This window comes from Triturus cristatus, chromosome 12, assembly GCF_964204655.1.
Source record: "Triturus cristatus chromosome 12, aTriCri1.1, whole genome shotgun sequence".
NCBI lineage: Eukaryota > Metazoa > Chordata > Amphibia > Caudata > Salamandridae > Triturus > Triturus cristatus.
In genome coordinates, this window is record NC_140595.1 from 48,738,615 (window position 1) to 48,764,135 (window position 25,521).

General features: G+C 44.4%; 1 protein-coding gene across 1 annotated transcript in view; it reads right to left on the reverse strand.

Moving 5' to 3' along the window:
- Positions 1-25,521, reverse strand: part of ANKRD24 (ankyrin repeat domain 24) — an 86,042-nt gene that overhangs the window by 44,045 nt on the left and 16,476 nt on the right. Inside the window, exons 2-4 of the mRNA XM_085636994.1 lie at positions 12,384-12,514; positions 9,210-9,298; positions 8,063-8,127 (exon numbers count right to left, since the gene is read on the reverse strand). Coding sequence (XP_085493120.1) covers positions 8,063-8,127; positions 9,210-9,298; positions 12,384-12,514 — 285 coding nt within the window. The remainder of the gene's footprint in view (positions 1-8,062; positions 8,128-9,209; positions 9,299-12,383; positions 12,515-25,521) is intronic.

Here is a 25,521-nt window from a genome sequence, read left to right on the forward strand (position 1 = left end):
GTGTCAAACACCTTGGAATCATACCCCCACACCAGTAACTGGTGTGGGAGTATGATCCCACCCTTCTAGAGGAATAGACATGTACCTACTGTGGAAACACGGTAGAAATCTGAAAGAGCCTGGTATCACAAAATGGATGCCACCAGCACAGACACTGGGCTGCCCTCCTGCTGCTGACTGAAACTCGCAGTGGAGGAGGCCCAACAATAGGCATCCTGTCACAGGGAGGTGTCACCACCTTCCAGACAGGATTTAGTGTATTGGGGCTGGGTGGGTGCACTCCTAGAGTGCTGTGAAGTCTTGCACTGGGGGAGCAGTAGGCTCCTCTGTGCATATGCCAGCTCAAAACGGTTCAGGGGCTACCTGTCCCTGCTCTGGCGCGAAACTGGACAAAGGGAAGTGGGTGTAACCACCCACTCCCCTGACCCTCCCAGAGGAGTGGTCATAGAGCTAGTCCCTCCCTTTCCTTTAGTATAAGATAGGGAACCCTTGCCATTGCAAACTAAATATCCCTGGACGACGCTCTACAAAAAGAATCCTGGACCTTCGACGTTCCACTACCTTTGGAAGACTGAAGAATCTCCCTTGGAGTCAAGGAGTGACTCCACTGCTTGGCAGGCACCAAAACTTTGAATCAATGGTCGCAAACTTTCCCGCTCCCGCCAGAGTCCGAAGTCCCTGCAGCCCCGGAAGTGGATTTCCTGACTTCTCAACAGCCATTGTGAATCCCCAGCAAACCTGAGGTGAGTGGACCCCACGAGTGATGAGGAACAGCAATACCCGGGTACCGTGCACTATTGTCGAGTGCAACCCCTTCATGACGTTCTACGAACTTGTGCATTGGACCACATGTGGCCCAAGCCTCCAGCAGGATTTCCCTTGAAAATCAGAAGCCTACCTTGTCCCAAGTGACCGTGGGCTCCTGTGAAGCAAATCCTCACAAGGCGTCTTCGCGATCCCTTGCCGGCTGGCTTGTGGGTCCCCTGAAGACTTTCTCATCAAACCAAAGGGCTACCCTGATTGCTTCAGGTCTGTCCTGACTTTCCTTCGCAGGGTGAGTCCCTCAGACCTTGCTGGTCTGCACCGCAGACTTTCTTCACATTCCACAAGACTTGCTGTTGCCAAGGCTTGTTGGCTCCAATCCAGTTGTCGACACCTCAGTAAGCTGCAGACTTTGTGGGGCACTCCGAATCCAGCTCCTGGTTGTCGTCGACACCTCCTGGACCTCGTGGCTGAAGAGTCAAAACACCCATGAATCACCTGAAATCACCCGACTACCATGGGCATCCATCTTCCAGGCCCCGGGTCACTGGCAAGTGACTGTGAACCCTGTCCCTTCTGCTTTCAGGTCTTCCTTCTTCTGAATCCAGCCTTGGATTCCACCGGACACTTCTCCAGTCTTCACAAGCAGCAAATCTTCTTCGGCTTCCATTGAAAACGACGCCGCGACCCGACACCAAAAGACACCTATGCACCCGGCTTCCCTGGGTGAGGTAACTCGTGCACTCCGGTGCTCCTGTGGGTGTTGGCCCTCGAAGTACTTACCTTGTAAGTGGCTTGCTTGTAGACTCTCTCGAAGTACCCTAAAACTTTAAAAATCCAACCGCGACTTGCTCCATGGAAATCAATAGGGAACCCATGGCTGTGTTCTCACAATGCATGCGTCTCCCGTGGGTCCTTTACTTACCTGCCTTGGGTGGATTAGTGAGGCCCCAGCGATTCTAAAGGCCCTAGGCCTTGTCCCCTTGCAAGTCGACATTCCTAAACCTCTATTTTAGTATTTGGTCTGGTACGCCCCTAGGTCCACAGCCATATAAGTGCTTAATTTGTTGGGAAACATTGATTTGTGCATATGTTCCTGACTTCTAATCTCATAAAGAGATTAGTAGAGTGTGTCTAGAAATAAATACATATATATTTTATATATATACCTGTGTGGTGTCCTTTCATTTGCTAATTCAAGAGATTATAAGGTAAACCAAGCTGATTTACATTCCTCAGAGACTTAGCCTGAAGGCTGCTCTCCCCAGCTACCACTAGGATAGCTTTCTTTAAAAGGTTGTCTTAAACCTATCTACTATAAGAGTCGAATTGGACTGGTGCAAGGTGGCCACTATAACTAGTGACCAGCATATGTCAGGCCAACTTCTCACAGCCTTGAAATAGTTTCATAAAACCATCTGCTCACCTAGCAATGACAAGCAAAAGTGTTTTTTGGTGCATCCAGAACATCTCCATTTTGGCCCAGCGCATTGACTTTTACAGTTGTTGACAGGGAGTGCAAACATCTTAAACTGAGGGCATGATGGCAAGGTTGGAAGAGTCCTGATCAGGAAGATCACAGCTGGGATTTACAGCTGGACTTACCACTAGAGGAAGCATAACCTGCTCTCTTTCTGGGGTGGTTGATGTTGGCCCTCCTTCTGGGTAACGTCCATTGAGTTAGTCCACCCCATGCATGATGCATGAAGGCCACCTGCTTTCACCACAGTATCAGGATTCTTCAAGGCGCATCTGTTCTCCTAGAAGAAATTGCTCCAGCGAGAACTGAGAATACCCAGCTGTTTAAAGGTTACTCTCATCGCAGCACCTGTTTCCCTGCGACTTAGTCCAGGACGCACAGCTCGAGTTGCCCTTCGATTGTTGGATGTTTCGTCAATCTCAAGGATTTCAGCACAATGGTTACAGACCACACAGTCCAAGAATGGACCCCTGAATCTGCAGGATAGGGGCTCCTTTGGTGTGGAAGTGCAGGAAGTTTGGGTGTGTAGGCTCAGGACAAGGGAGGGCCATGATGCTCCCTATCAATCCTTCACGGTGGCATCCAGTCCAGGTATCTTTCAGATTTCAGTTTCCGGAGCATGGATGGCTCGCTCATGGTCCTTGTTCCTTTCTCAACCTCTGTAGACTTTTATCCCTGTTGCCAATTTATTCCTCCTTGTTGTTTATTTACTTCTAGTACCATATATGACTTTAACCCCTTGCATGCCCGCCCCTTTCCCCGCCCAGTGCCGCGCCTTCCATTAGCGGGCGGAGTTCATGACGAGCTGGACTCGTCATGGGCACAGCGCCACCGCAGCCCATGACGAGTCCAGCTCATCATGGGCACTGAAGGGGTTAATAAACTCTGCGAGTTCCGCCCACCCCTACTTTCCAGGATAAAAACGTTCTTGTCTTGTTTATTTTTCATGGTTTGCTTATACTCAGTGCCCAGTTTGAGCCAGTGCTTGCAGGTGGGGTCTCTCAACACTCACTCTTAGAGACCAAGACTTGTTTTTCATCATCAAACCTTTACCCAGTGCAGGAGCGAGAAAGGCAGAAAAGGGAAAGAAGGGAAAGAAGGAGGATGAGAAATATGGGAAAACAGGGACTAACAGAGAAAGGGGCGAAGAAACAGATCCTACTAGACTGCAATAAAGGGGCAGACAGTGTAGGGTGAAGGAAGAAATAGGCATGAGGTGGAATCAAGACTAGACTGCCTTGTTGTACATGAAATCAAGAGACAGAAAGGGTGGGGTGGTGGAAGAAAGACAAATGAGATGGAATCAAGACCAGGCAGCCTCAGTATTCATGAGATAAAGAGACAGGAAGTGTAGGGTGGTGGAAGAAAGAGGCGTGAGGTGGAATCAAGACCAGGCAGCCTCGGTATTCATGAGATAAAGAGACAGGAAGTGTAGGGGGTGGAAGAAAGAGGCATGAGGTGGAATCAAGACCAGGCAGCCTCGGTATTCATGAGATAAAGAGACAGAAGTGTAGAGGGTGGAAGAATGAGGCATGAGGTGGAATCAAGACCAGGCAGCCTCGGTATTCATGAGATAAAGAGACAGGAAGTGTAGGGTGGAGGAAGAAAGAGGCAGGAGGTGGAATCAAGACCAGGCAGCCTTAGTGTTCGGCAACACTGACATTTGTCAGTGCCGCTTGAGGGCTCCTGAAAATCACTTCAGGTACCAGCATTTATTATTTTACAAATTAAGCAGTGCTTACACCCTCTGTCTGCTCTGCCTATTTTGGGGGCAAAGAGTGTTGCCCCCTCACCAACCTGATGCCCTTCCTATCTCCAACCATCCTTAGTTTGCCCTTTCAGTGTCTTCTTTGTTTGGCTTGTGTGTCTTCTCCCTCTCCCTTAATTGCTCCTCACTCCTGGGCTCCTTATTTTTAAACAGCAGTCGCTCTCTAGTGGTATTCTACTGTCTTTATCCTGCAACCTACAAATCTAACACCTTACACCTGGCATTGCTTTCCTGTTCACCCTCATCACCTTCTTTCCGTGGCTCCCTAACTCGGTCTCATTCAATGTCCCTCCTGCGAGTTCACGTCTAGGTGTGACTGAAGGTTTTTTGCCGGTGCAGCATTCTGAAGTGCCCAATTTGCTGTCCTGAGGGTTTCCGGGTTTCTTGGTTTGCTTTCAACAGTGTAAATGTGTTTTCTGTGTTGCAAGATCCTTTTAATCAACCAGAGATCTTTTTAATCAACCAGGGGATTAAATTTACATAAATACCTTCTATTCTGAGTTTTCAACTTGGAAGCGATTCATAACATGAAGGATACGTTTTTTTAACACACCAAATTCTGCATGTTTTGTCTTTTTGGAAGGCCTTTTCTCCCCAAAAATGTCAGTAGATTTGTTCCACCAGTGCTTAATTTGTAAAAAAAAAAAATAATAATACGTGCCAGGGCCACTGAAGCTTGCACTGCACATTGCCCTTGCTATGCTGCCAATGGCAATATCTCAACTACTAACCATCGCACTCCTACAACTGTGACAAATCGGCTTATTTCAGGCCCCCAAAGCTATAAGAATGACTTGGGCGGCAGGTAATAGTCATTTTCTAATGCATATTGAATTAATAATTAACTGTTGTTGTGGTCATCTCTGAATTAGGCAGACAGCGCCACCTTGTGGCAGACTGTCACCAGTGCCATTTTTGACAGTTATGTGCGGATGCCAAGCACTGGAAACCACCGGCTCAAATTAAGCACTGATCCACCCCAATCTATCAGGGAAAAACTGAGTGCTTGATATTTAGCAAACAATTTGTCATTTTGATCCCTTTGAAAACTCCTCGTTATGCAGGGATAAGAATGTACTGTGGGACTGGTAATCAGGGCCTACGGGGTATATTTAGAGTTATCGAACATCTGCCGAAAAGCAGGCTATTTCCCTCTCCCCCAGATGTGGTTTATCTGCCTCATTTAGAGATGGGGGCCGGCTTGTTTTCTGACAGTGGTACCTCAGCAGACTGCATGCCCACCTGCCACAGGCCTGCTGGATCATCCAGGCGAGAGGAGCCCTCTCATGACAGGCCAGTCCTCCAAGGGCTGAATCCTGGCCCTGCTGTTTCATGCAAGGTATACTTTATGCATAACCATTCTGTTAGGGTTAAAGAAGGGCATGCATGACTCAAACGCTGCAACAGGCACAAGCAAAAAATAAATTAGCAGTTTCGTTTTAATTAGAAAAGTTTTCCCCAGTACTTTTCGAACATCGGGTAACAACCTTTCGCAGTATAGCTCGCCTCTAATACAACAAAAAAATACAGGATATACGTTTCTCTTATTTTGCCGATAGCAATTTTTCTTGTCACAATTTTCTCCTAATTAATTTATATTCCTATTTCTTTAATTTTATGTCTTGGAGTAAAGTTTCTCAGAATTTAATTTAATTTTTCGGTGTGGGTCTGGAAGTCGCTACTGGGCGGCTGTGAATTGTTTTGTGAATTTCTCATACTCCTGTTGAAATTGCAATTTCACTTATTCCTAGCTCGAATTTGAGTAAAATTGACATTTACTCTAAATAAAAAAATGGGAAAGAAGAAAAGGTAAGCACCACGGTTTACAAGTAACTTAGTATCCTTAAAAAACCGATACAGTCCATGAAAGAAACTAGAGGAACAATTATGATAGCAACTGAAAACACTCGTCTATGAATAGACACCGGACACTACCACCAAGAACTTAAAAGAGCACAGGCAGCATATTATCAAACCTCAATTTTGTAAGCAGCCAGTGCTCAAAGGAAGCTTTTATGCATAGTTAAGTCACTCACTACTCTGAAAGTTGAAAACTGGCTGCCCACCCCCACCAAAGCACACTGCAATGAACTAGCTGCCTATTTACAAGATAAAGTGGTTGATATGTACTGTAACTTACAGCAGGCAAGAAGCTTGTTGGCAACAGCTCCAGATATTCAGGACTCATGGGAAAAGATTACTTCTCTCTCTGGCTTCCCCCCTCCCGTCATGATGGAGTCGCTCCCTGACCTTCTGGAAACAGTAAAATCTGGCTCCCCGCTGGACGCGGAACCACCTCACATCCTCGCCCAAGGAGCATAAGTAATCTCGCCCACAATGTTGGAGCTCCTAAATCTATCTCTCTCGATGGGAATAGTTCCCCAGGCGTGGAAGCCCACAGTGTTTAAGCCTCTGCTGAAGAAGCCCAACATGGATATGTCGTGCCCGGGAAACTACAGACCGATCTCCCTGCATCCAGCAGCGGCGAAGATACTTGAACGACATGTCAATCAAAAATTGTCCCAGTTTGCGGAGGACACCTCACTCCTCAATTCAACTCAAGCCTGCTTCAGGCCTCAACACAGCACGGAGACCGCATTGCTAATGACCACGGAGGGGTTGAAATTGCTGCTTGACTAGGGAGGCTCAGCAGCTATCATACTCCTCGACCTGAGTGCCGCATTCGACACCGTCGACCGTGTAACACTGGTAAAAAGGTTGAGAGACTCAGGAATAAAAAACTCTGCCCTGAACTGGCTCTCTTTGTTCCTGAAGGATAGGTCCTTCCAAACCTGGGAGCTCCCCTGCTATTCTGATGTCTTTACATTAAAATGTGGGGTCCCATAGGGCTGCTCGCTGAACCCAACATTGTTCAAAATGTATCTAAATCCGCTAGCAGATACTGTCAAGGAATTTGGAGTGTCGATCGTGTCTTGTGCCAACAACACTAAACTGGTCGTCTCACTGTCCCCAGAGACAGGACACGTGCAACAACATCTAGCCCCGTGCCCGGAGAAAGTTGCACGGTGGATGGCAAATCATTCACTCAAGCTAAATGGAGATAAAATGGAGGGGATGGTACTAGGAAATAAACCAAACCCTCAAATGAACATTTGCATTGCCAGGATGTCTGGGATCCCCCCCCCCACGACCCCCTTGTCCCCCATAAAGAGTCTAGGAATGTGGCTCGGGATGTCTAGGACCCCCCCGCGACCCCCTTGTCCCCCATAAAGAGTCTAGGAATGTGGCTCGGCAGTGCCTTAACCATGGAAACACAGGCATAAAAACTTACAGCATCCTGTTTCAGGACGATCAGAACCCTACAAAAAATCCTTGACATTCTACCTACTACCTCCAGGAGAATAGTAGTGCAGGCCTTGATATTGTCCTGTCTTGATTATGGGAACTCCCTGTATTTGGGTGTCCCTCAATATGTAATCAAAAGACTCAATTGATCCAGAATGTGGCAGCCAAACGGATTCTTAACTTGCCCAAATACGCCTCAGCAAAAAAAGCTCTCAACACTCTCCACTGTCTCCCAGTAAAAGAAAGAAGCAACTTTAAGACATTATGTCTGGCTCATAGAGCCCTTCTCTAATCATGGACCTTCTGGCACCTTACACTTTTTCTAGGATTTTAAGATCTTTAAAGGCGCAACTGGTTGAAAGTGCCTAGAATTCAAAGGATGAGATGGGGCGGCAAGTCATTCTCATACCCGACTCCAAAACTATGGAACTCTAAGCTGGTTGAACTCAGAAACTAAACAAATGAGTTTCGCTTCAGGAGAATGCTCAAAACATGGCTCTATCCTCACTGGCCAACTTGCTCAGCATTGCTCCGCCTTGCAGGGGCTAAGCCTCACTCAGTGCTGGGAAGCCTTTGGGTAGCCATGCGCTCTACAAATCAGCATAACACAACTCTAACATTTACCAGCTTGTGTTTTTTCTCTGAGTTCACTTGGTACAGATTTTCATATAACTCTGCCCCAAAGAATAATCTGTACCTTTAGGCATTTTTATGCACAAAGCAACATCCCATCTCCATCCACCTACCTGCAGCAGTCTGCTGACACATTGAGGGTGGCCATATCTTGCTGCCAGGTGCAGAGCAGTGTGCCCTAAGAAAAACACAGGATAGAGGGTCAAGAACATTATTTTTCTGTCCCTTAACAACTCAACATAGATAAGAGGTGCCTTCAATCTTTACTATCATTCATTCTTAAGGTCTCTTTAGTGATCTTTCCACTGAGGGTGAAAATTATATTCAATCTGTATTAGAATGCAACCTTTGACCTCACACTCCCAGGATCAGTCCCTTAGGTGAGTAGGAAGAACAAGATGTACATCTTTGTCAAAATTCTACTGTGTTATAATTTGTTTATGTTTTCATAAGAGCAAACAGAAGGCTTGAATTCGAGTTTGGTGGACAGGGTACTCCGTCGCAAGCGTGAAGGAGTGCCGTGTCCTCGAAACCCTCAGTCGGCTGCCTAGAGACGAGCAGATAATAAGGTTTTTGCTGATGGAGTCCACGTTACTTCTGTCAACGGAAAGCTTCCTGGCATGACTCAATGATAGCAGCCGTCGGCGGAAGGGCTTTACACTGCCCACCATATTTAGGGTGGGCAATGTCATGCTTTCTTTCTGCCCATCACTGCCAGGAAAAGTCTTGCGGTAATGGACAGAAAGAAATATTAATGACCCTCACACTCTAGAAGAAATCTCCCAGGATGTGGGGGCCATTTGTTTTTTCAGAAACAAACTTACGCTTTGGCAGCTTTGTTTTGAAAAGTTTGGTGAATGGCCATCAAAATCAAAGGCGGCGTCCACTAAACCTTTTGTATATTGAATGAAGCTTGTGTGACTGTTTTCTTTCTGTGTACATAGATGACCTCTGGGCTTTCGCTCATCTCTACATTTCGCGGGTGTTAGTCTATCAGGATGGCAGTGGTAATGTCCTCCTCCACCCTGACAGACGGCGCACCATCTGTTAAACTATCATTCAGGCCCAAACTAATTTTAAGATTTGTAAGGCCTATTGATGAATGACCTGGATAATTGCTGTATGTATGTGGTATATGTATGTGGTAGCTCCTGTTTGGGACACTTCTAAGAGTGGCCTGCAGCCTTGGTGCTGCTCCATCATAAATAATTAAATCCAGTGGTCTTTCTTGAACTGTAGGTGGTGCTGTGGCCGCGTTACCTGCGCTATCTTTAGCCATCACGTCAGCCCCGTTGGCTATCATCACCTCTAGGCACTCCACATTCCCTCTCATGGCAGCCAAGTGCAGCCTAGAAGAAAAGAAAACAGCAAAAATCAACAGAAGATCCTTTTGCACCCTCATCCACATTTTCTGGTAACCCTTGAAGGAACCTCCTAGACAGAGCGAACACATGACATCTGCACAAGGAGACGATAGTTGGTGATGCCAACCACTGCTGGTGGTGGAGGACGGGTGGTGCGACAATTCACGCCCTCAGTTACAGGCAATCTTCAGTGAATGCTGGTTATGTTGGTCAGAGTGCCTTATCTTGGGTAAGGGCTCAAGAAGATCACGCGGTGGCATCTGGGGAGGCATTGGTGTAGCAACAAGCTGGGGGTGGATTTCTTTTAGCTCCTGTTTGAATGCATTGAGGGGGTGTGAGACCTCAGGTCAGGGGGATGGCAAGTGAGTTCTAGAGAAGTAGAGCTGGGAGGGAATAGGGCTTCATTTTGGATCTGTTGGAGATGCGAGGATTTGGTGGTGGTGAGATGGTGGCAGGTGTAGCGATGAAGGGACAGAAGGGGTGTAGATGGAAAAGGAACATGAGGTGTGTGGTTGCAAGGCTAAGACAACGATGGGGCTCACATGGAACATCACTTAGGCTGGTCATGTCACTTTGCGACAAGTGGTGTCCTTCTAAGGGATGGTCCTCCTACTTCAGAGAACCTGCAGGTACACACGCTTTGCACCTTGGTTCTCCGGAGGGAGAATGTGAAGGAACAACTTTGAGTCGGTCCGCATTGTTGGGAGGTTACACGGGCACAGTTGCCAAAGATGTGGACCGTGCATGTGGTCTTGGACAGTGTATTGTCGAAGCTTAGAGGCGGTAAAGTTGAAATAATCTGAGAAACAGTGCAGCAGCTGTGGCTTTGGTGGAAAGGGATTATAGAAGGAGCAGATTCTGCAGACATAAATTAGGATCCAACTGGTTAGCGATAAAGGCACCCACAGTCCACACACAGTGTGGGAAAGGCAGTCTCTAGAAAGCTGCGGTATGTCAAATACATATTGGGAGATAAATGTATTCGTTCATTTCTGCCTCTAGATGTTTAATATCTCAAACTTTGTTTATCATTTTCACAGATTATAAACAGTACACACATATGACCTGAACATTATAAATCTCATATGCCAACCCAATCCCAAACAGACCTCCCCACACTCCCAGAAACATCTCCAGAACCTCTTCAGTCCGAAACAATTGTCCGTGTGACACCCATGTGGATATTACTTTGGTGGAGACGTAATGCTGGGGCATTTCTTTCTTCCACACAGAAGTAATAATAGGAATAGACGAGAAGGTCGGGAAAGAGGGCAACTGTATGGGAGATACTTCTGTCTCTGCAGATGCAATACCAACAGTCAGGACAACAGGTAAAAGGCCTTTCCTGAGACATTAAGAAAGGTTCTTTGTCTCTCCAACCAGCTCCAACACATAACTGTCGAGCCTGGCTACGCATAAGCCCTCTCCACCCTGAACCTCCACACACACACCATCACTCACATAAACCCACCCAAGCACACAAATACACAAAAACATGCCCACAAATACATGCGCACAGGATAGGACATATTTACCTCATCTATGGCTACAGGGTCCCAGTAGCAGGATTAATACTAGTAGTTTTAAGTTGCTCATCCACTTCTAGAAGTTGCTAGACACAGCCCGCCTGCATCATAGACCAGGACACCATCATCTAACACAACCACAGACCCATTGCCAGATTCTAGCGCCCTTGAGCATCTGCTGATAACCCCACTCCTACACCACACAAGTATTTCTTAATTCTTAATTCTCAGTATCCTTAGCCTCACACTCCATGTTTCTCAGATTTTCGATCCGGCACTCAGTCAGTCTTGTTCGTTACTTTGGCATCAAGTGTAGAGTGTTGACTACAGTTACCCCACAGGTTTCCGTAGACACACATGATCTCCTACAGTCCCTAACACCATATATTTGCGTTCATATAGTCAAAAACACATCATGCAGGTGATCCAGCCTTTTAGAAGGTACTGCAGAGACCTACAGAAACTACCTCCATGAAATCTACCAAAGAGTTAAAGCTTCCTTCCTAATCCCCTGTATTGCTCTCCAGGTACGTCTACTGATGAAGAAGGTTTTTACCTGTTCAGTGTAAGTTATACAAGGAGAGCAACAAAGGGGAGAAGGAAGAAGGCTTTTACCTCTTCTGTAGAAGTTACACCAGGAGAGCAATAAAGGGGAAAATGAAGAAGTCTTTGACCTCTTCAGTAGAAGTTATACCAAAAGAGTTATAACAGGAGAGCAATAAATAAGTGAAGGGATTAAGATTTAACCTCTTTAGTAGAAGCTATACCAGGAGAGCAATAAAAAGGAGAAGGAAGAAGGCTTTTACCTCTTCAGTAGAAGTTACACTGGGAGAGCAACAAAGGGGAGAAGGAAGAAGGCTTTTACGTCTTCAGTAAAAGTTACACCGGGACAGCAACAAAGGGGAGAAGGAAGAAGGCTTTTACGTCTTCAGTAGATGTTACACCGGGAGAGCAATAAAGGGGAAAATGAAGAAGTCTTTGACCTCTTCAGTAGAAGTTACACCAAAAGAGATATAACAGGAGAGCAATAAATAAGTGAAGGGATTAAGCTTTAACCTTTTTAGTAGAAGCTATACCAGGAGAGTAATAAAAAGGAGAAGGAAGAAGGCTTTTACCTCTTCTGTAGAAGCTATACCAGGAGAGTAATAAAAAGGAGAAGGAAGAAGCCTGGTATCTCTTCGGTAGAAGTTAAACCAGGAGAGCAACAAAGGGGAGAAGGAAGAAAGCTTTTACCTCTTGGGTAGAAATGATTCTTGGGGATGGATAAAACGGCGGATGGAGATCGCTTTAGCTTCTTCTTTAGAAGTTATACCAGAGAAGCGACAAGTGGATGAAGAGTAGAAGCGTCTACTACTTCTGAAGAAGTTATAAAAGGAAAGCTGCATTCCAGAGTAAAGAGGGAGGGTTTTAACTCTCTGTAGAAGTCATTCCAGGGAGGGATAAAGGGACTGATCAGGAACTCTTCAACTTTTTGGTGGAAGCCATGCCTGCGATTGAGAACGTGTTTACTTTTACCACTTCTGTGCAAAGGGAAGTGAACTTACGCAGCTTTTCCTTCAAAGTCCAGCTTGGTGGGCACCAGGCTCTTCTTGCGAAGCAGAGATGCCACTCGGGCAGGGTCATTGTACTCCACGGCCTGCAGTAGCTTCTCGTCATACTTGGTCCAGTCCTGGCTCTATAAACCCAAAGAGTCATATCTATAAGTCAGGTCGAATACACCCTCATGTAAATAAAGGAAGAAGAAAAGCACTGAGGGGGAGGCAGGGAGACGGAAAGCTGGCAGGAGAGATAAAAAGAAGGAGGAGAGATGGTCTATCGGGGCACAGGGCAGAAGACATTTACATCAGTTCTTAATTTGTAAAAATATAAGAGCCACAGCTCTCACCGGGAGGCCACTGCAGCTTGCAGTACACATTGCCCCTTCCATGCTGCCAATGAAATAGTCATGAGTAATGTATATTGAATTAATAATGAACTGTTATTGTGGTCATTTTAAATTAGCCAGACAGCGCTACCTTGTGGCAGACTCTCACAAGTGCCGGCGTTGACAATTAAGTGCTGGTGCTGAGAACCGGAAATCACAGGCTCAAATTAAGCACTGCATATACTGTTTGTCGAGGAAAGTGAGAACCGGGGGAAATGTGGTATGAAGGTTTTGTGGGTTGTTCAGGAGCTAAAGGGAAAGAAGGAACAACATAAGAGCTCTGAGGACAGCAACATTTGCAGGAAGAAGGAGCCCATCTGTCTAATTTAGAAAGAACCAGGGTTCCAAGTGTTTTGCTTTTGCATCAGTTTGTAGCCCCTACTGACTGCTTTCCAGCACTCATTTTGTGGGAGCCAGGGCTAATTTTACAACCTCAGACTATGATACATGGCATGAGAAAGTGGAAGAGAATGATAGGAACCCAGTGACAAAGGGATAAAGGTAGAAAGCATGGATTGAAAAGAACTTTTAAGAGACAGGAAGTGTAGGGGGTGGAAGAAAGAGGCAGAAGGTGGAATCAAAACTGTAAGTTTTAAGGGGCTTGTATTAGGAAGTTTACATCAATGCTTGGGCAGGGCTTGTATTAACAAGTGCACAACAACCCTGGTATACCTCACTCTCCATAAATGGATCATTCCAATCAATGAGGTAACACAGACCTCTTTATTGTGAGCTGCACGGGACCTGTATAAACATATGTTTATCAACATTGGGACTCGGCTTGCATTGACAGGTGTATATCATTCTTTGAACACGTCCCGCTCAACAAATGGAGCATTTTAACTGATGAGGAAAAATGCCTTTTGGGAAAAGAGAAAGTAGGGTCTGGGTAAGCATAAAGAATATAGAGAAATATTGATGGAAGAATGGCAGTATGAGGCATGATTTTAACGTGTTATTATATGATTTACCATATGTGAATTGTGTGTGAAAGATTTCTAAACAATCATCCTGAAGAAGGTGGTTAACAACAAGAAATACTACCGAAACGCATCAATGAATAATGAGAACTTCCTTCTCCTGCCACATTATGTGTTTGGATTATGGAATTGTGTCCTATTCAATTGCTTAATGATGAGAAGTCTTTAGGGATTATTAAACCTATAAATTGTATGGGGTTTGCATGTCAATTGAGAGCAATAAATTGTATATTTTTTATAAGGGTGATGTTTGTTTTTTGCACAATTGGCACATCCGAATGAGTTCACTATTTATGTAGTCTCATTTTTTTTCTTGCTCTGAGGGAAGATCTGTTTTTCAGTCTCTCTTTAATCAAGAATAGTCTGCTTGGTATTGGGCAACCCCAGCATTTAGCAGCCTCAACTGCAGGTCCCCAGGAAAACTTTGGACGCCTCTATGTATTACTTTCCTTTTTACAAATTAAGCACTGGAGAGATGAAGATGGATGAGGAGGTCTTGGAGCCAAAGAAGGGTAGCAAGTGATATTCATTGGGAGCTTTTAGGAGTGTGGGGTTGCAGCTACCACACAGAATTCAAAATAATATGCTGATCCCAAGCAACTTACATGGTTATTTAATAAACAGTGGAACTTACAAGTACAAAAACATCCAAAGAGCAAAATAAATCTCTCAAGAGTATCTGGTGTGTTGTCACACCCATGTACACACTGCTGTAAGCAATAGGGAGTGTTTGGGTGCATATGGTTTTTGCGGCTTTTTAGCCTATATTATTTACCTTTGGCATGATATGTTTTACCTTTTGCAAAATAAGGGTGGTAGCAGCACATGCAAAACATGAGTGTGTCCAATCTGTGTTTGGTTCTCAATATTTTTGCAAATATGGGCTATATGTACTAACCCATATTCTCATAGACACAGGGTGGGTAAAACCCTTTGATATGTCTGGCCCTAGGTTCCAAGGAGCTTCTATGTCACAAGGACACAACTTTTTGGCCCACTGACTTTCCTTTTACAAGTCACTATTTTCAGGCATGAGAGTCGCATGGATTTCATTGAACTAACTCAGAATGCATTGGTCTGGGAAATAAAAGCCTAGACTAGAAACAAGGTGTTCCCATGACGTCCTAACCCCGGATTGTACCAGATGATGTAGGTTTTGATGTGAAGAAGAGAAGAACCATTGTTCGAGTGGCCTGGAATCTAAGATGGAAAGAGACCATTGAGTATTGACGTCTGTCGATAGCACCATCTGTGGATATTTTAGATGGGGTTGCCATTTTTTTCATTTAAATATTACCAATCATTAATTCTTGTATTTAGAGTCTTGAGGAGTCAGGTATTGGTATTTTAATATTATTTTGTATAAAACCCTACTATACTGGATTAATTTTTAGGTCTGGCCCAAAAACAGCTTTCGATGGACTTTGAACCGGGCCCTTTTCAATCCTTAGTTTTCATTCCATTGGTTATCAATGACATTTTCAACCATTGGTTGCCATTCACATGTTGGTTCTGCCCACCACAGCCTTCGGCATGGGGTAGTGACCCTCTTCAGCCATTGCCTCTATTGCACTATTATTGATGGCCTTTGTTTTGATCACAAGTGCACATCTGCTTAAAAATAAGTTCACTTCAGCGCTGATCTTAATGGGTCAGACCACAAGCTAATCCCTTTTAAATTTGTCTATGATAATGTCCAATTAATAAAAAATCCCAGACAATTGGGTTCCACACGGAAGTGGAACAGCATGCTCTCAAATCCCAACCTACGGAGCATGGCAGAAGCCACAAAACCTACTCTTACAGGAAATCTGGAAATGGACAATAATTTGTTTAATCATTGGATGCTGTCATTGGCCAACACTATAGCTCCACTAAAAAAATTCACTGTCAATAACAAAAAATCAGCTCCTTGGTTTACCTCCCATCTAAAAGCTATGCAAGGAAAATGCAGACAAGCGGAAAAAAAATGGAGAAAACACTATGAAGCAGAAGACCTGAGACTTTTCAAACTAGCACTCAGATCATACCATCGACAAATTAGAATAGGAAAAAAGATACACTACTCTAATTTAATAAATAGGGCAGACAATCAGAAAATTATTTATAATATCGTGAAATCATTTACCAATCCAACAAGCCTAGATCAAGACATCCCTCCTTCACAGGACCTATGTGACAGAATCGCTGAGTACTTTGATAATAAAATCAAAGACCTAAAAAAAGATTTCACGAACACTTCATCTCAGCACAATGAAGCGGAAGCTATAGGAACAAAAAGGGAAATCACATGTTTTAAAGAGGCCAGTTTAGAACAACTGAGGCAAGCCATCCTCTCCTGTATGTCAGGCTCACCTTTCGATCCATGCCCACCAAAAATCTTACACGCATTGTTGGACACTATAAATCCCGTAATCAATCAAATTATTAATTTCACCTTCGGGCTAACAAAAATCCCTGATATCTGGAAAACTGCCGCTGTGAAACCTCTTCAAAAAAAGAAACTGTCTGACCCTACCACCCTCTCCAACCTCAGACCAATTTCACTACTGCCATGCCAGAGTAAAATTGCGGAGTAATTTGTCAATACTCAACTTAACAATTTCCTGCAAGAAGCCAACACCCTACACCCTAGGCAATCGGGTTTTAGACCGGGTCACTCAACAGAATCAGTGCTGCTCCACACTACTGACACCCTAAAGTTTGCCCTGGACCAGGGAAAGGACGCAGTGCTGGTTCTGTTGGATTTGTCGGCAGCGTTCGATACTGTCTCTCACGACATCCTGAGAGACAGGCTGGCACACAGCGGAGTCACAAACAAGACATTTCTCACATCTTTTTTAGAAAACAGGCATCAGATTGTAACACTGGGAAGTCACAAAACGGGAGAAAAATGGTTGCCATCAGGGGTTCCCCAGGGCTCATCCTTGAGCCCAACCCTTTCCAATCGTTATATGACACCACTCTCTCTGATGGCCAAGTTTGATGTTGAAGCCATTGCATACGCAGACGACACCCCGCTGACTCTCACTCTTGATAAAAACTCCACAGTGGCGGAAGACAAGTTTCACCACTGCAGTGATGGACTGGATGAAACTGAATCATCTTAAATGTAACAGCTCTAAAACTGAAATGATGCTGTTTGGTAAATCCAACCTATTTAGCCCCAATCAATGGTGGCCCTCAAATTCGGATGTGCCTCCCTCAACAGTGGACACGGTCAGAAATCGAGAAATAAAATTTGATCCAACACTATCTTTTCACAAGCAAGCACTTGCTGTGGCAGGCATGTGTTTCCAAACGATAAAAACTCTCCGAAAATTCCTGGACCTGCTCCCAGTACAGTTGCAGCGGCCCTAATCCTATCTCGCCTGGACTACTGCAATAGTCTATATGAGGGACAAAAAAAGACAGAAGTAAAAAGGTTGCAGGTGGTCCAGAATGCTGCAGCAAGGTTGGTACTTAAAGTGCCTAGAGACTCCTCCTCCGTCGCAGCACTAAAAACCCTTCACTGGTTACCAGTCCATAAGAGGATTCTTTTCAAGATCCTGACCATCACCCACAAAACCATGAGCGAAGCCGGACCAGAGGATCTAAGATCCAGAATTGGGCCTTACACCACCCAACCTACTCTGCGGTCATCCTTAGAGAATCTGTTAACAGTCCCCAATTTCAATTGAAAACCAGAGGTAGAAAGACGATGGCAGTTCTAGGGACTAAAGCATGGAACGCCATGCCTACACAGCTGAGACATGCACAAACAGAACTTACCTTTAGGAAGCTTCTAAAAACGTGGATTTTCACCACCCCAGATCACACGGTGTTATCCTACATCTAAAGCACCATTACCCAGTTGTCCTCCCCTCTGCATTGCGCCAGCTTTACCTTTTTCCGCTAAAGCGCCAATATGCTCCTTGGAGTGAACATTGCGCTATGCAAAAACCGCTCATTCATTCATTTATTCAATACTTTACTTTTCCAGTACTTTTTAGGTCGAGCCTGGGCAGCGCATGCTGTATTAAGGTATGGACTTGAAGATCCGCCCACTCTCCGCCTATATTTTTCATTGGATTGTGTCATTGTACTTTGGAAACTGTGGCTTTTCATTGGTCAATAGGCTTAGTAGTCCTTTTTAGTACCGCCTTGTCTCATTTTGCAACCTCCCATGAGGACACCCCCTGGTACATGTGTCGTTACTCGGTAGGCTTTAATTACAGCCTCCGAGCACTATTTCCTGAAATGTTTTTCCCCTCTCTCCCTCATCCCTTGATTTTCATAGCGCGGTCACGTTCATACAGTGGTGGCCATGCCTTTGGTTTATTTTGGCGCCGAATGCGTCCGCATTTTTTTTTTAAGCTATTTCTTAATTTTTTTTTCAAACTGCCCAATTCCGCACTTTCACGTTAATAGGGACCGCGCCCTGTCTTTAGATGAGATGAGTCTAAAGAAAGGGGCGCAGCTGCCTTTAAAGTTAAACTGCGGCATGGGGTGGTTTTACAAAAAAAGTATCTGTTTGTCAAGTTGAAAAACAAATGTTTTTATTTGGAAAAGCGCCCCATTCCGCGCTTTCACTTCAATGGCGGTCGCGCTCCTTTCTTTAGATACGGCTCGTCTAAGGAAAATGGCGCGGTCGACTTTTACAAACAATCATTTGCAATGTAATAGGTCTCGCATTTACGAAAGTTTCGTAAATGCGAGACTTATTGCATTGCAAATGCTTGTTATATTTTCTTTCCATTTTTAATCCTATTTTAGTCATCCTGATGTTTTAAACTCTGTCTTGAGGTTATAGTAGTGTGAAGTAAACAGAACATTTTCCGTGCTCCAATAAGAATCACATTTTTTGTGATGTGCATAAAAACTGGAGAGAAAAAATAAATTTTCCTATTCTAAATATTCCTGCATGTTAGGAACTGTTCTAGTTGAATTATATGAGAGGGTATTTTTTTATTGAAAGTTTGTAATCTAGGAATTTGACCATCATGTTTACGTCTCGTCTCTTCTTCTTTTTTTTTTTTTTGCTTTTGCTTACTATAACAAATAAGAAAATAACCATTGCACCAGCGTGCCAAGACTAGACCTATTTGCTTTGACAATGCTTATTAACATGAAAAGGCCTTTGTGTGCTGTAATAATTATTTGAGGGCAATTCACACAGCTCTAAGTTCATTTCAAGGATTTCTTCTTGTATTTGCTGGGTTAAGTTTATATTTCAAAGTCAAAACGACTTTCTTTATCTTATTTTCCCGATATTTTAAAGATGTGAGTAGAATGCTGTCCAGACAACCACGTGTGACCTACAAAGATGGAGGCTGGAAGATTCTATAAAAGCGGCCACAACGCTGTTACTGTTACACACAGGGATGGGGGCTTCCGCTGCTTCCTCGTGCATAATTTACCACCAGGCTGACAGAGAGGACTGCGGTGTGTCTGCTCTGGAGGAAACAGGACACGGTCTGAGGAACCCGAGACACCCCTGAGCGGAAGAGGTTCACAGACTAGCCACCTGCACCAGGCTGGTGTATGGACCAGCTGCCAAGGGGCCTGTCCTTCCCAATCCCTGCCAGGCGCGACCCTGGTCCCACCATACCACCCGGTGCATGTGTCAGGAGCCACCATGCCCATCTCTCTCAAGATGCAAGCCCTGCCTTCAGGGCACCTGCCCAGTGTGGGGATCACCAGCCACAATGCCCAACCATGCCCATCTGTCTCAGGATGCAAGCCCTGCCTTCAGGGCACCTGCCCAGTGTGGGGATCACCAGCCACAATGCCCAACCATGCCCATCTGTCTCAAGATGCAAGCCCTGCCTTCAGGGCACCTGCCCAGTGTGGGGATCACCAGCCACAATGCCCCACCATGCCCATCTGTCTCAAGATGCAAGCCCTGCCTTCAGGGCACCTGCCCAGTGTGGGGATCACCAGCCACAATGCCCCACCATGCCCATCTGTCTCAAGATGCAAGCCCTGTCTTCAATCCACCTGCCCAGTGTGGGGTCACCAGCCACAATGCCCCACCATGCCCATCTGTCTCAAGATGCAAGCCCTGTCTTCAATCCACCTGCCCAGTGTGGGGTCACCAGCCACAATGCCCCACCATTTCCATCTCTCTCTAGATGCAAGCCCTGCCTTCAGGGCACCTGCCCAGTGTGGGGATCACAAGGCACAATGCCCCACCATGCCCATCTGTCTCAAGATGCAAGCCCTGTCTTCAAGCCACCTGCCCAGTGTGGGGATCACCAGCCACAATGCCCAACCATGCCCATCTGTCTCAAGATGCAAGCCCTGTCTTCAAGCCACCTGCCCAGTGTGGGGATCACAAGGCACAATGCCCAACCATGCCCATCTGTCTCAAGATGCAAGCCCTGCCTTCAGGGCACCTGCCCAGTGTGGGGATCACAAGGCACAATGCCCCACCATGCCCATCTGTCTCAAGATGCAAGCCCTGTCTTCAAGCCACCTGCCCAGTGTGGGGATCACCAGCCACAATGCCCAACCATGCCCATCTGTCTCAAGATGCAAGCCCTGTCTTCAAGCCACCTGCCCAGTGTGGGGATCACCAGCCACAATGCCCAACCATGCCCATCTGTCTCAGGATGCAAGCCCTGTCTTCAGGGCATCTGCCCAGTGTGGGGATCACAAGGCACAATGCCCAACCATGCCCATCTGTCTCAAGATGCAAGCCCTGTCTTCAGGGCAGTACCCAATGTGGGGATCACAAGCCACAATGCCACACCATGCCCATCTGACTCAGGAAGCTAACGGTTCCGGCAATGGGTTAATAATATATTTTGAAATTTAAAAAAAACAACTTTTTGCCAAAAACGTTATTTCACTCTGTGACACCATACTTGCTCCTCTCCAGTGCTTAACTTGTAAAACAAAAGTAAGTTCCAGGGTCCTTCTCGGGAGGCCACAGCAGCCTGCACCACCCCTTTCCCCTGCCAGCGCTGGCAATGACAGAACCAAACCAGCTACTAGCCATCACACTCCTACAAGTATTGTAATTTAGACTATTCCAGGCCCCCAAAGCTATAAAAATAATGGCATGAGTGGCAATATTATTCTTTTTGAATGTATATTGATTTATAAAACACTGTTGTTGTGCTCATGTCAAATTTAATTAGACAAAAAGCAACACCATGTGGAGGACTGTCACTAGAACCGGTGCTTACAATTAAGCGCTGGTGCCGAGCACCGGGAACCACCAGTTCAAATTAAGCATTTCTCCCCTCCCTATCACCCTCGCCCCTAATCCCCCGAAAACTGTCTACATCTTCACCCATTTCTTGCCCTACCACCATGGTGATTCAAACCATCACCGCCCACTCAGACTCTAAATATGAACCATGCTGAGACCACACCCTTCCGATCTTCGCCCCCACCAGATGACAACCCTCCTTCATCACACATACCAACAATAATGGCATGGTGAGACACCTACTTCCTCCCTCTTCATGCCATCACCAGTACACTTACAGAAGGATATGCCACTGGCTACCCCACACTCAACTCTCCATCACCACTGAGGCAAGTTCCTTACCATGGACACTTCTCATATGAACCTCATTGTTGGTGTGACTCTCTTTCCTTTTCTGTTGATCAGTCTTGTGTAGACACAGACTGGATCATTGGACGGATTCGATATTATGATTCGCTGTAAGACCTTTGTAACTCTCACATCTTTAATAAGGTGAGAAGGCCTGCACTCTGTCAGTACTTCAGAGTAACATTCATTCCATAGGACCAGTTTCAATCCTCACATGACCTTTTCCCTTTTACTTTGCCTGACAAGTCAGAGTAGGAATCACTCAGTGTCCCTTCCGAAACGGTGTACCCCTGAATATCGAAGCTAGAATATCGAGGAATTTGAATACCGAGGGCACAATATGAAATCCAAAATATCGAAAGGTAAGTAAGTATAGATTTTCTATACCTAACTTCATGTATATGTACCTTGACTATATATATATATATGTATATATATGTGTATATATATATATATGTGTATATATATATATATATATATATATATATATATATATATATATATATATATATATATATATATATATATATATATATATATTATCTACTGGCAGTCGCCAGTAGATAGTTATAGTTAGGACCCTGTTTCCATAGGAAATCCGCAACATTCTATTTGGAATAACTTTGGCGCCGGTCGACGAATCCTCGCGAAATTTTCAAAATAGGTGGGGCGCTACGCTCCGCTCCTACCCTGAAAGTCTCGGGGGGATTCGTCAAGCGGGGGCTGAGAAAAAAGGGGGGTCCCAAAACGCGTTTTTCCCATGCATTTTTCCATAGGACCTTTAGACACAGCTACAGCCCGAACGGCCGAACAGAGTTACTTGAAATTTGGCAGAGAGGTAGTCCTCAGGTCAAGGAAGTGCCTTTTGTAGGTCTGGTGTAAATCTGTTCAGTAGATCCTGAGAAAATAGCATTGAAATCAATATATATATCTGAGCCAGCTTACGGTGCGCTTACCGTGCGCTTACGGTAAGCTTACCGTACGCGTACGGTGACGTGCGCGATTCTGATTGGCTGTTAGATCTTAGTAAACCTTCGATTCGGTCGAAACCAGGAAGCGGCGGCCGCCATTTTCTCTCTCGCACTCTGAGGGGGGGAGGAAAAACAAAGACAAAAAACATGTAAAGGGGCTGTTTTGACACCTCCTAACCACATAGCCTAGATGATGGTGTCCCCAAAGAACCTCCAAGGCCAAAAAATCAATTTTATTTTTTTTGGAAAAATCGCCGATTACGCTTACCGTACGCGTACGGTAAAAATAATTAAAAAAAAAAAATCATCCATACTCTCCCCTCCCCGTGTGCAAATGTTGCCCGAAGGGCAACTTTTTGTGCATGGCATACGGCACATCCAAAAATTTAAAAGATTACCTTTCACAACGATGCACACAATATGTCCTCCATGTGCGCACGGTGCGCAAAGCGCATCGTGCGTACATGGCCCATCCAGCGTAACGTGGGCACCGCTTGCCCACCGTGCGTGCACGGCACTAACTGCGTAAAGTGGGCGCGCGGTGCGCGAAGCGCACCGCGTGCTCACTGTGCGCGCACCGTGCGCGCACGGAACGAACTGCGTTAAGTGGGCGCGCACGCCACGAATAGCGTAAAGTAACTTAGCATTTAAAAAAACGTACAAATTCACTGAAAAAACCATAGGTTTCACACACGTTATAGTTAGGAATTAGCATTTAAAAAACCTTGCAAATTCACTGAAAAAACCATAGGTTTCACACATGTTATAGTTAGCTGGACATTTTACTGATAAAAAACCAATGAAATTCCCCCGTTATAGTTAGTGCAGGCAACTATAACTCACGCGACCGCAATCCTCTGCTGATGACATATGTGTCTTTATGAAAAAAAAATATTTGTAATATATGTATAGCTAAAATTTAATGGAAGAAGACATGGGCAAATAAGTGTCTAAATACAGTATTAGCATCAGCAGAGGATTGCGGTCGCGTGAGTTATAGTTGCCTGCACTAACTATAACGGGGGAATTTCATTGGTTTTTTATCGGTAAAATGTCCAGCTAACTATAACATGTGTGAAACCTATGGTTTTTTCAGTGAATATATATATATATATATATATATATATATATATATATATATATATATATATATATATATATATATATATATATATATATATATATTATCTACTGGCAGTCGCCAGTAGATAGTTATAGTTACAACCTAGTTTCCATAGGAAATCTCAAAATTCTATTTTGAATAACTTTGGCGCCGGTTGACGAATCCTCGCGAAATTTTCAAAACTAATGGGGCGCTCTGTTCAGCTCCTACCCTGAAAGTCTCGGGGTGATTCGTCAAGCGGGGGCTGAGAAAAAAGGGGGGTCCCAAAACGCGTTTTCCCCATGCATTTTTCCATAGGACCTTTAGACACAGCTACAGCCAGAACGGCTGAACAGAATTACTTGAAATTTGGCAATGAGGTAGTCCTCAGGTCAGGCATGTGCCTTTTGCATATATGGTGTAAATCCGTTCAGTAGTTCCTGAGAAAATCAAAAGTATAATCATATACATATCTGGGCGGAGCCTAACCACACATCTCATTGTGAGATCTGATTGGCTGTCAGCACTTCATCCAAGAAGTGTTGGCAGCCATCTTGGGACCAATATACATGATAGCACCTCATTAAAAAGCATTGCAGTTAATAGAAGGTTTTAAGGCTTTAGTTACATTATAAATCATTTGTTGATGGTACCATACTCATTTTAGGAATTGTAGTATGTTCTAAGGTGATTTTACCATGTGAAAAAGCCTTCTGCTGGGATATCATGAATCATGTTTGAGAGAAAACTATTTTCACATGCTTTTCCCACAGAGGTTTGGAAGGTGATCTATAAGCTAAACTGAGAGCATATTTTCTGTAAATTCACATTATCTTTCTCAGTCATGTGAGAATGAAGTCTGACATTCTCAGTAAAACATGTACATCCAACAAGGGCAGAGACTGTCAGTTGATTCCTTTGTGTTCTACTGCAGCTTCCCAGAGTGTTCCAAAGAACAACTAGAGCGCTAACAGTCTTACTTATGACAAAGGTATGGTACACCTGAAGCCATCTCGATTGGAATAAAGTGGTAACATTTAAAACATTTAATTTAAAAAGGAACAAAATGAGAGGGTTCATTTTGCCATAGAATGTATGATTAGTGCTGCAGAAAGAAAAATTAGGGCACATTTTGAGTGACTTCTCAAATCCTCTTCTATTTCATTAAAGAATTCTGACATGCAGACTGAAACATGCACTTTCAATACCAGCAGCAGACTTCCCTGGTGAGCAGTAGCTTTACTACAGTGATCTAATGAGCAACTAGAGTGCTAACATTCTGAATTTATGGCAAATGTGTGACACATCTGAATGCCTTCTTCATTGAATCAAAGTAAAAAAACTGACAGTATGCCTACTGAGGAGACTGCAGTAAATGAGGAAATTAGGAAACTTCATAACAAGTCTCCCAAGATGGCCACCAGAGACAAAAGAGCCCAAATGTAGCACAAATATCACCGAGATGTAGCCCAAGTATAGCCCAATGACAGAAATCCCAGAGTGTTTTAAAGAACAACTAGAGCGCGAACAGTCTTACTTATGACAAAGGTATGGCACACCTGCAGCCATCTTGATTGGAATAAAGTGGTAACATTTAAAACATTTAATTTACAAAGGAACAAAATGAGGGGGTTCATTTTGCCATAGAAATTATGACTAGTGCTGCAGAAAGAAAACTTAGGGCACATTTTGACTTCTCAAATCCTCTTCTATTTCATTAAAAAGTTCTGACATGCAGACTGAAACATGCACTTTGAATACCAGCAGCAGACTTCCCTGGTGAACAGTAGCTTTACTACAGTGATCTAATGAGGAACTAGAGTGCTACCATTCAGAATTTATGGCAAATGTGTCACATCTGAATGCCTTCTTGATGGAATCAAAGTAAACAAGCATTGAAAATGCAATAGGTCTCGCCCTCGTTTAAGTTAAAGCAATTCTGTTTGTAATTAGGTGGCTTTTTAGCTTTCCTTTTATTAGTGTTTTTCAAAATTTCATGTAAATAACATGCATATCTGTATATGTATGCATGCATTTATATTTGTATTTATATAGATATGCAGATTATATATGTTTATATATGTATGTATATACATATATATACACATACATATATATAAATGCATATATGTGCATATGTGTGCGTGTAGAGAGAGGTA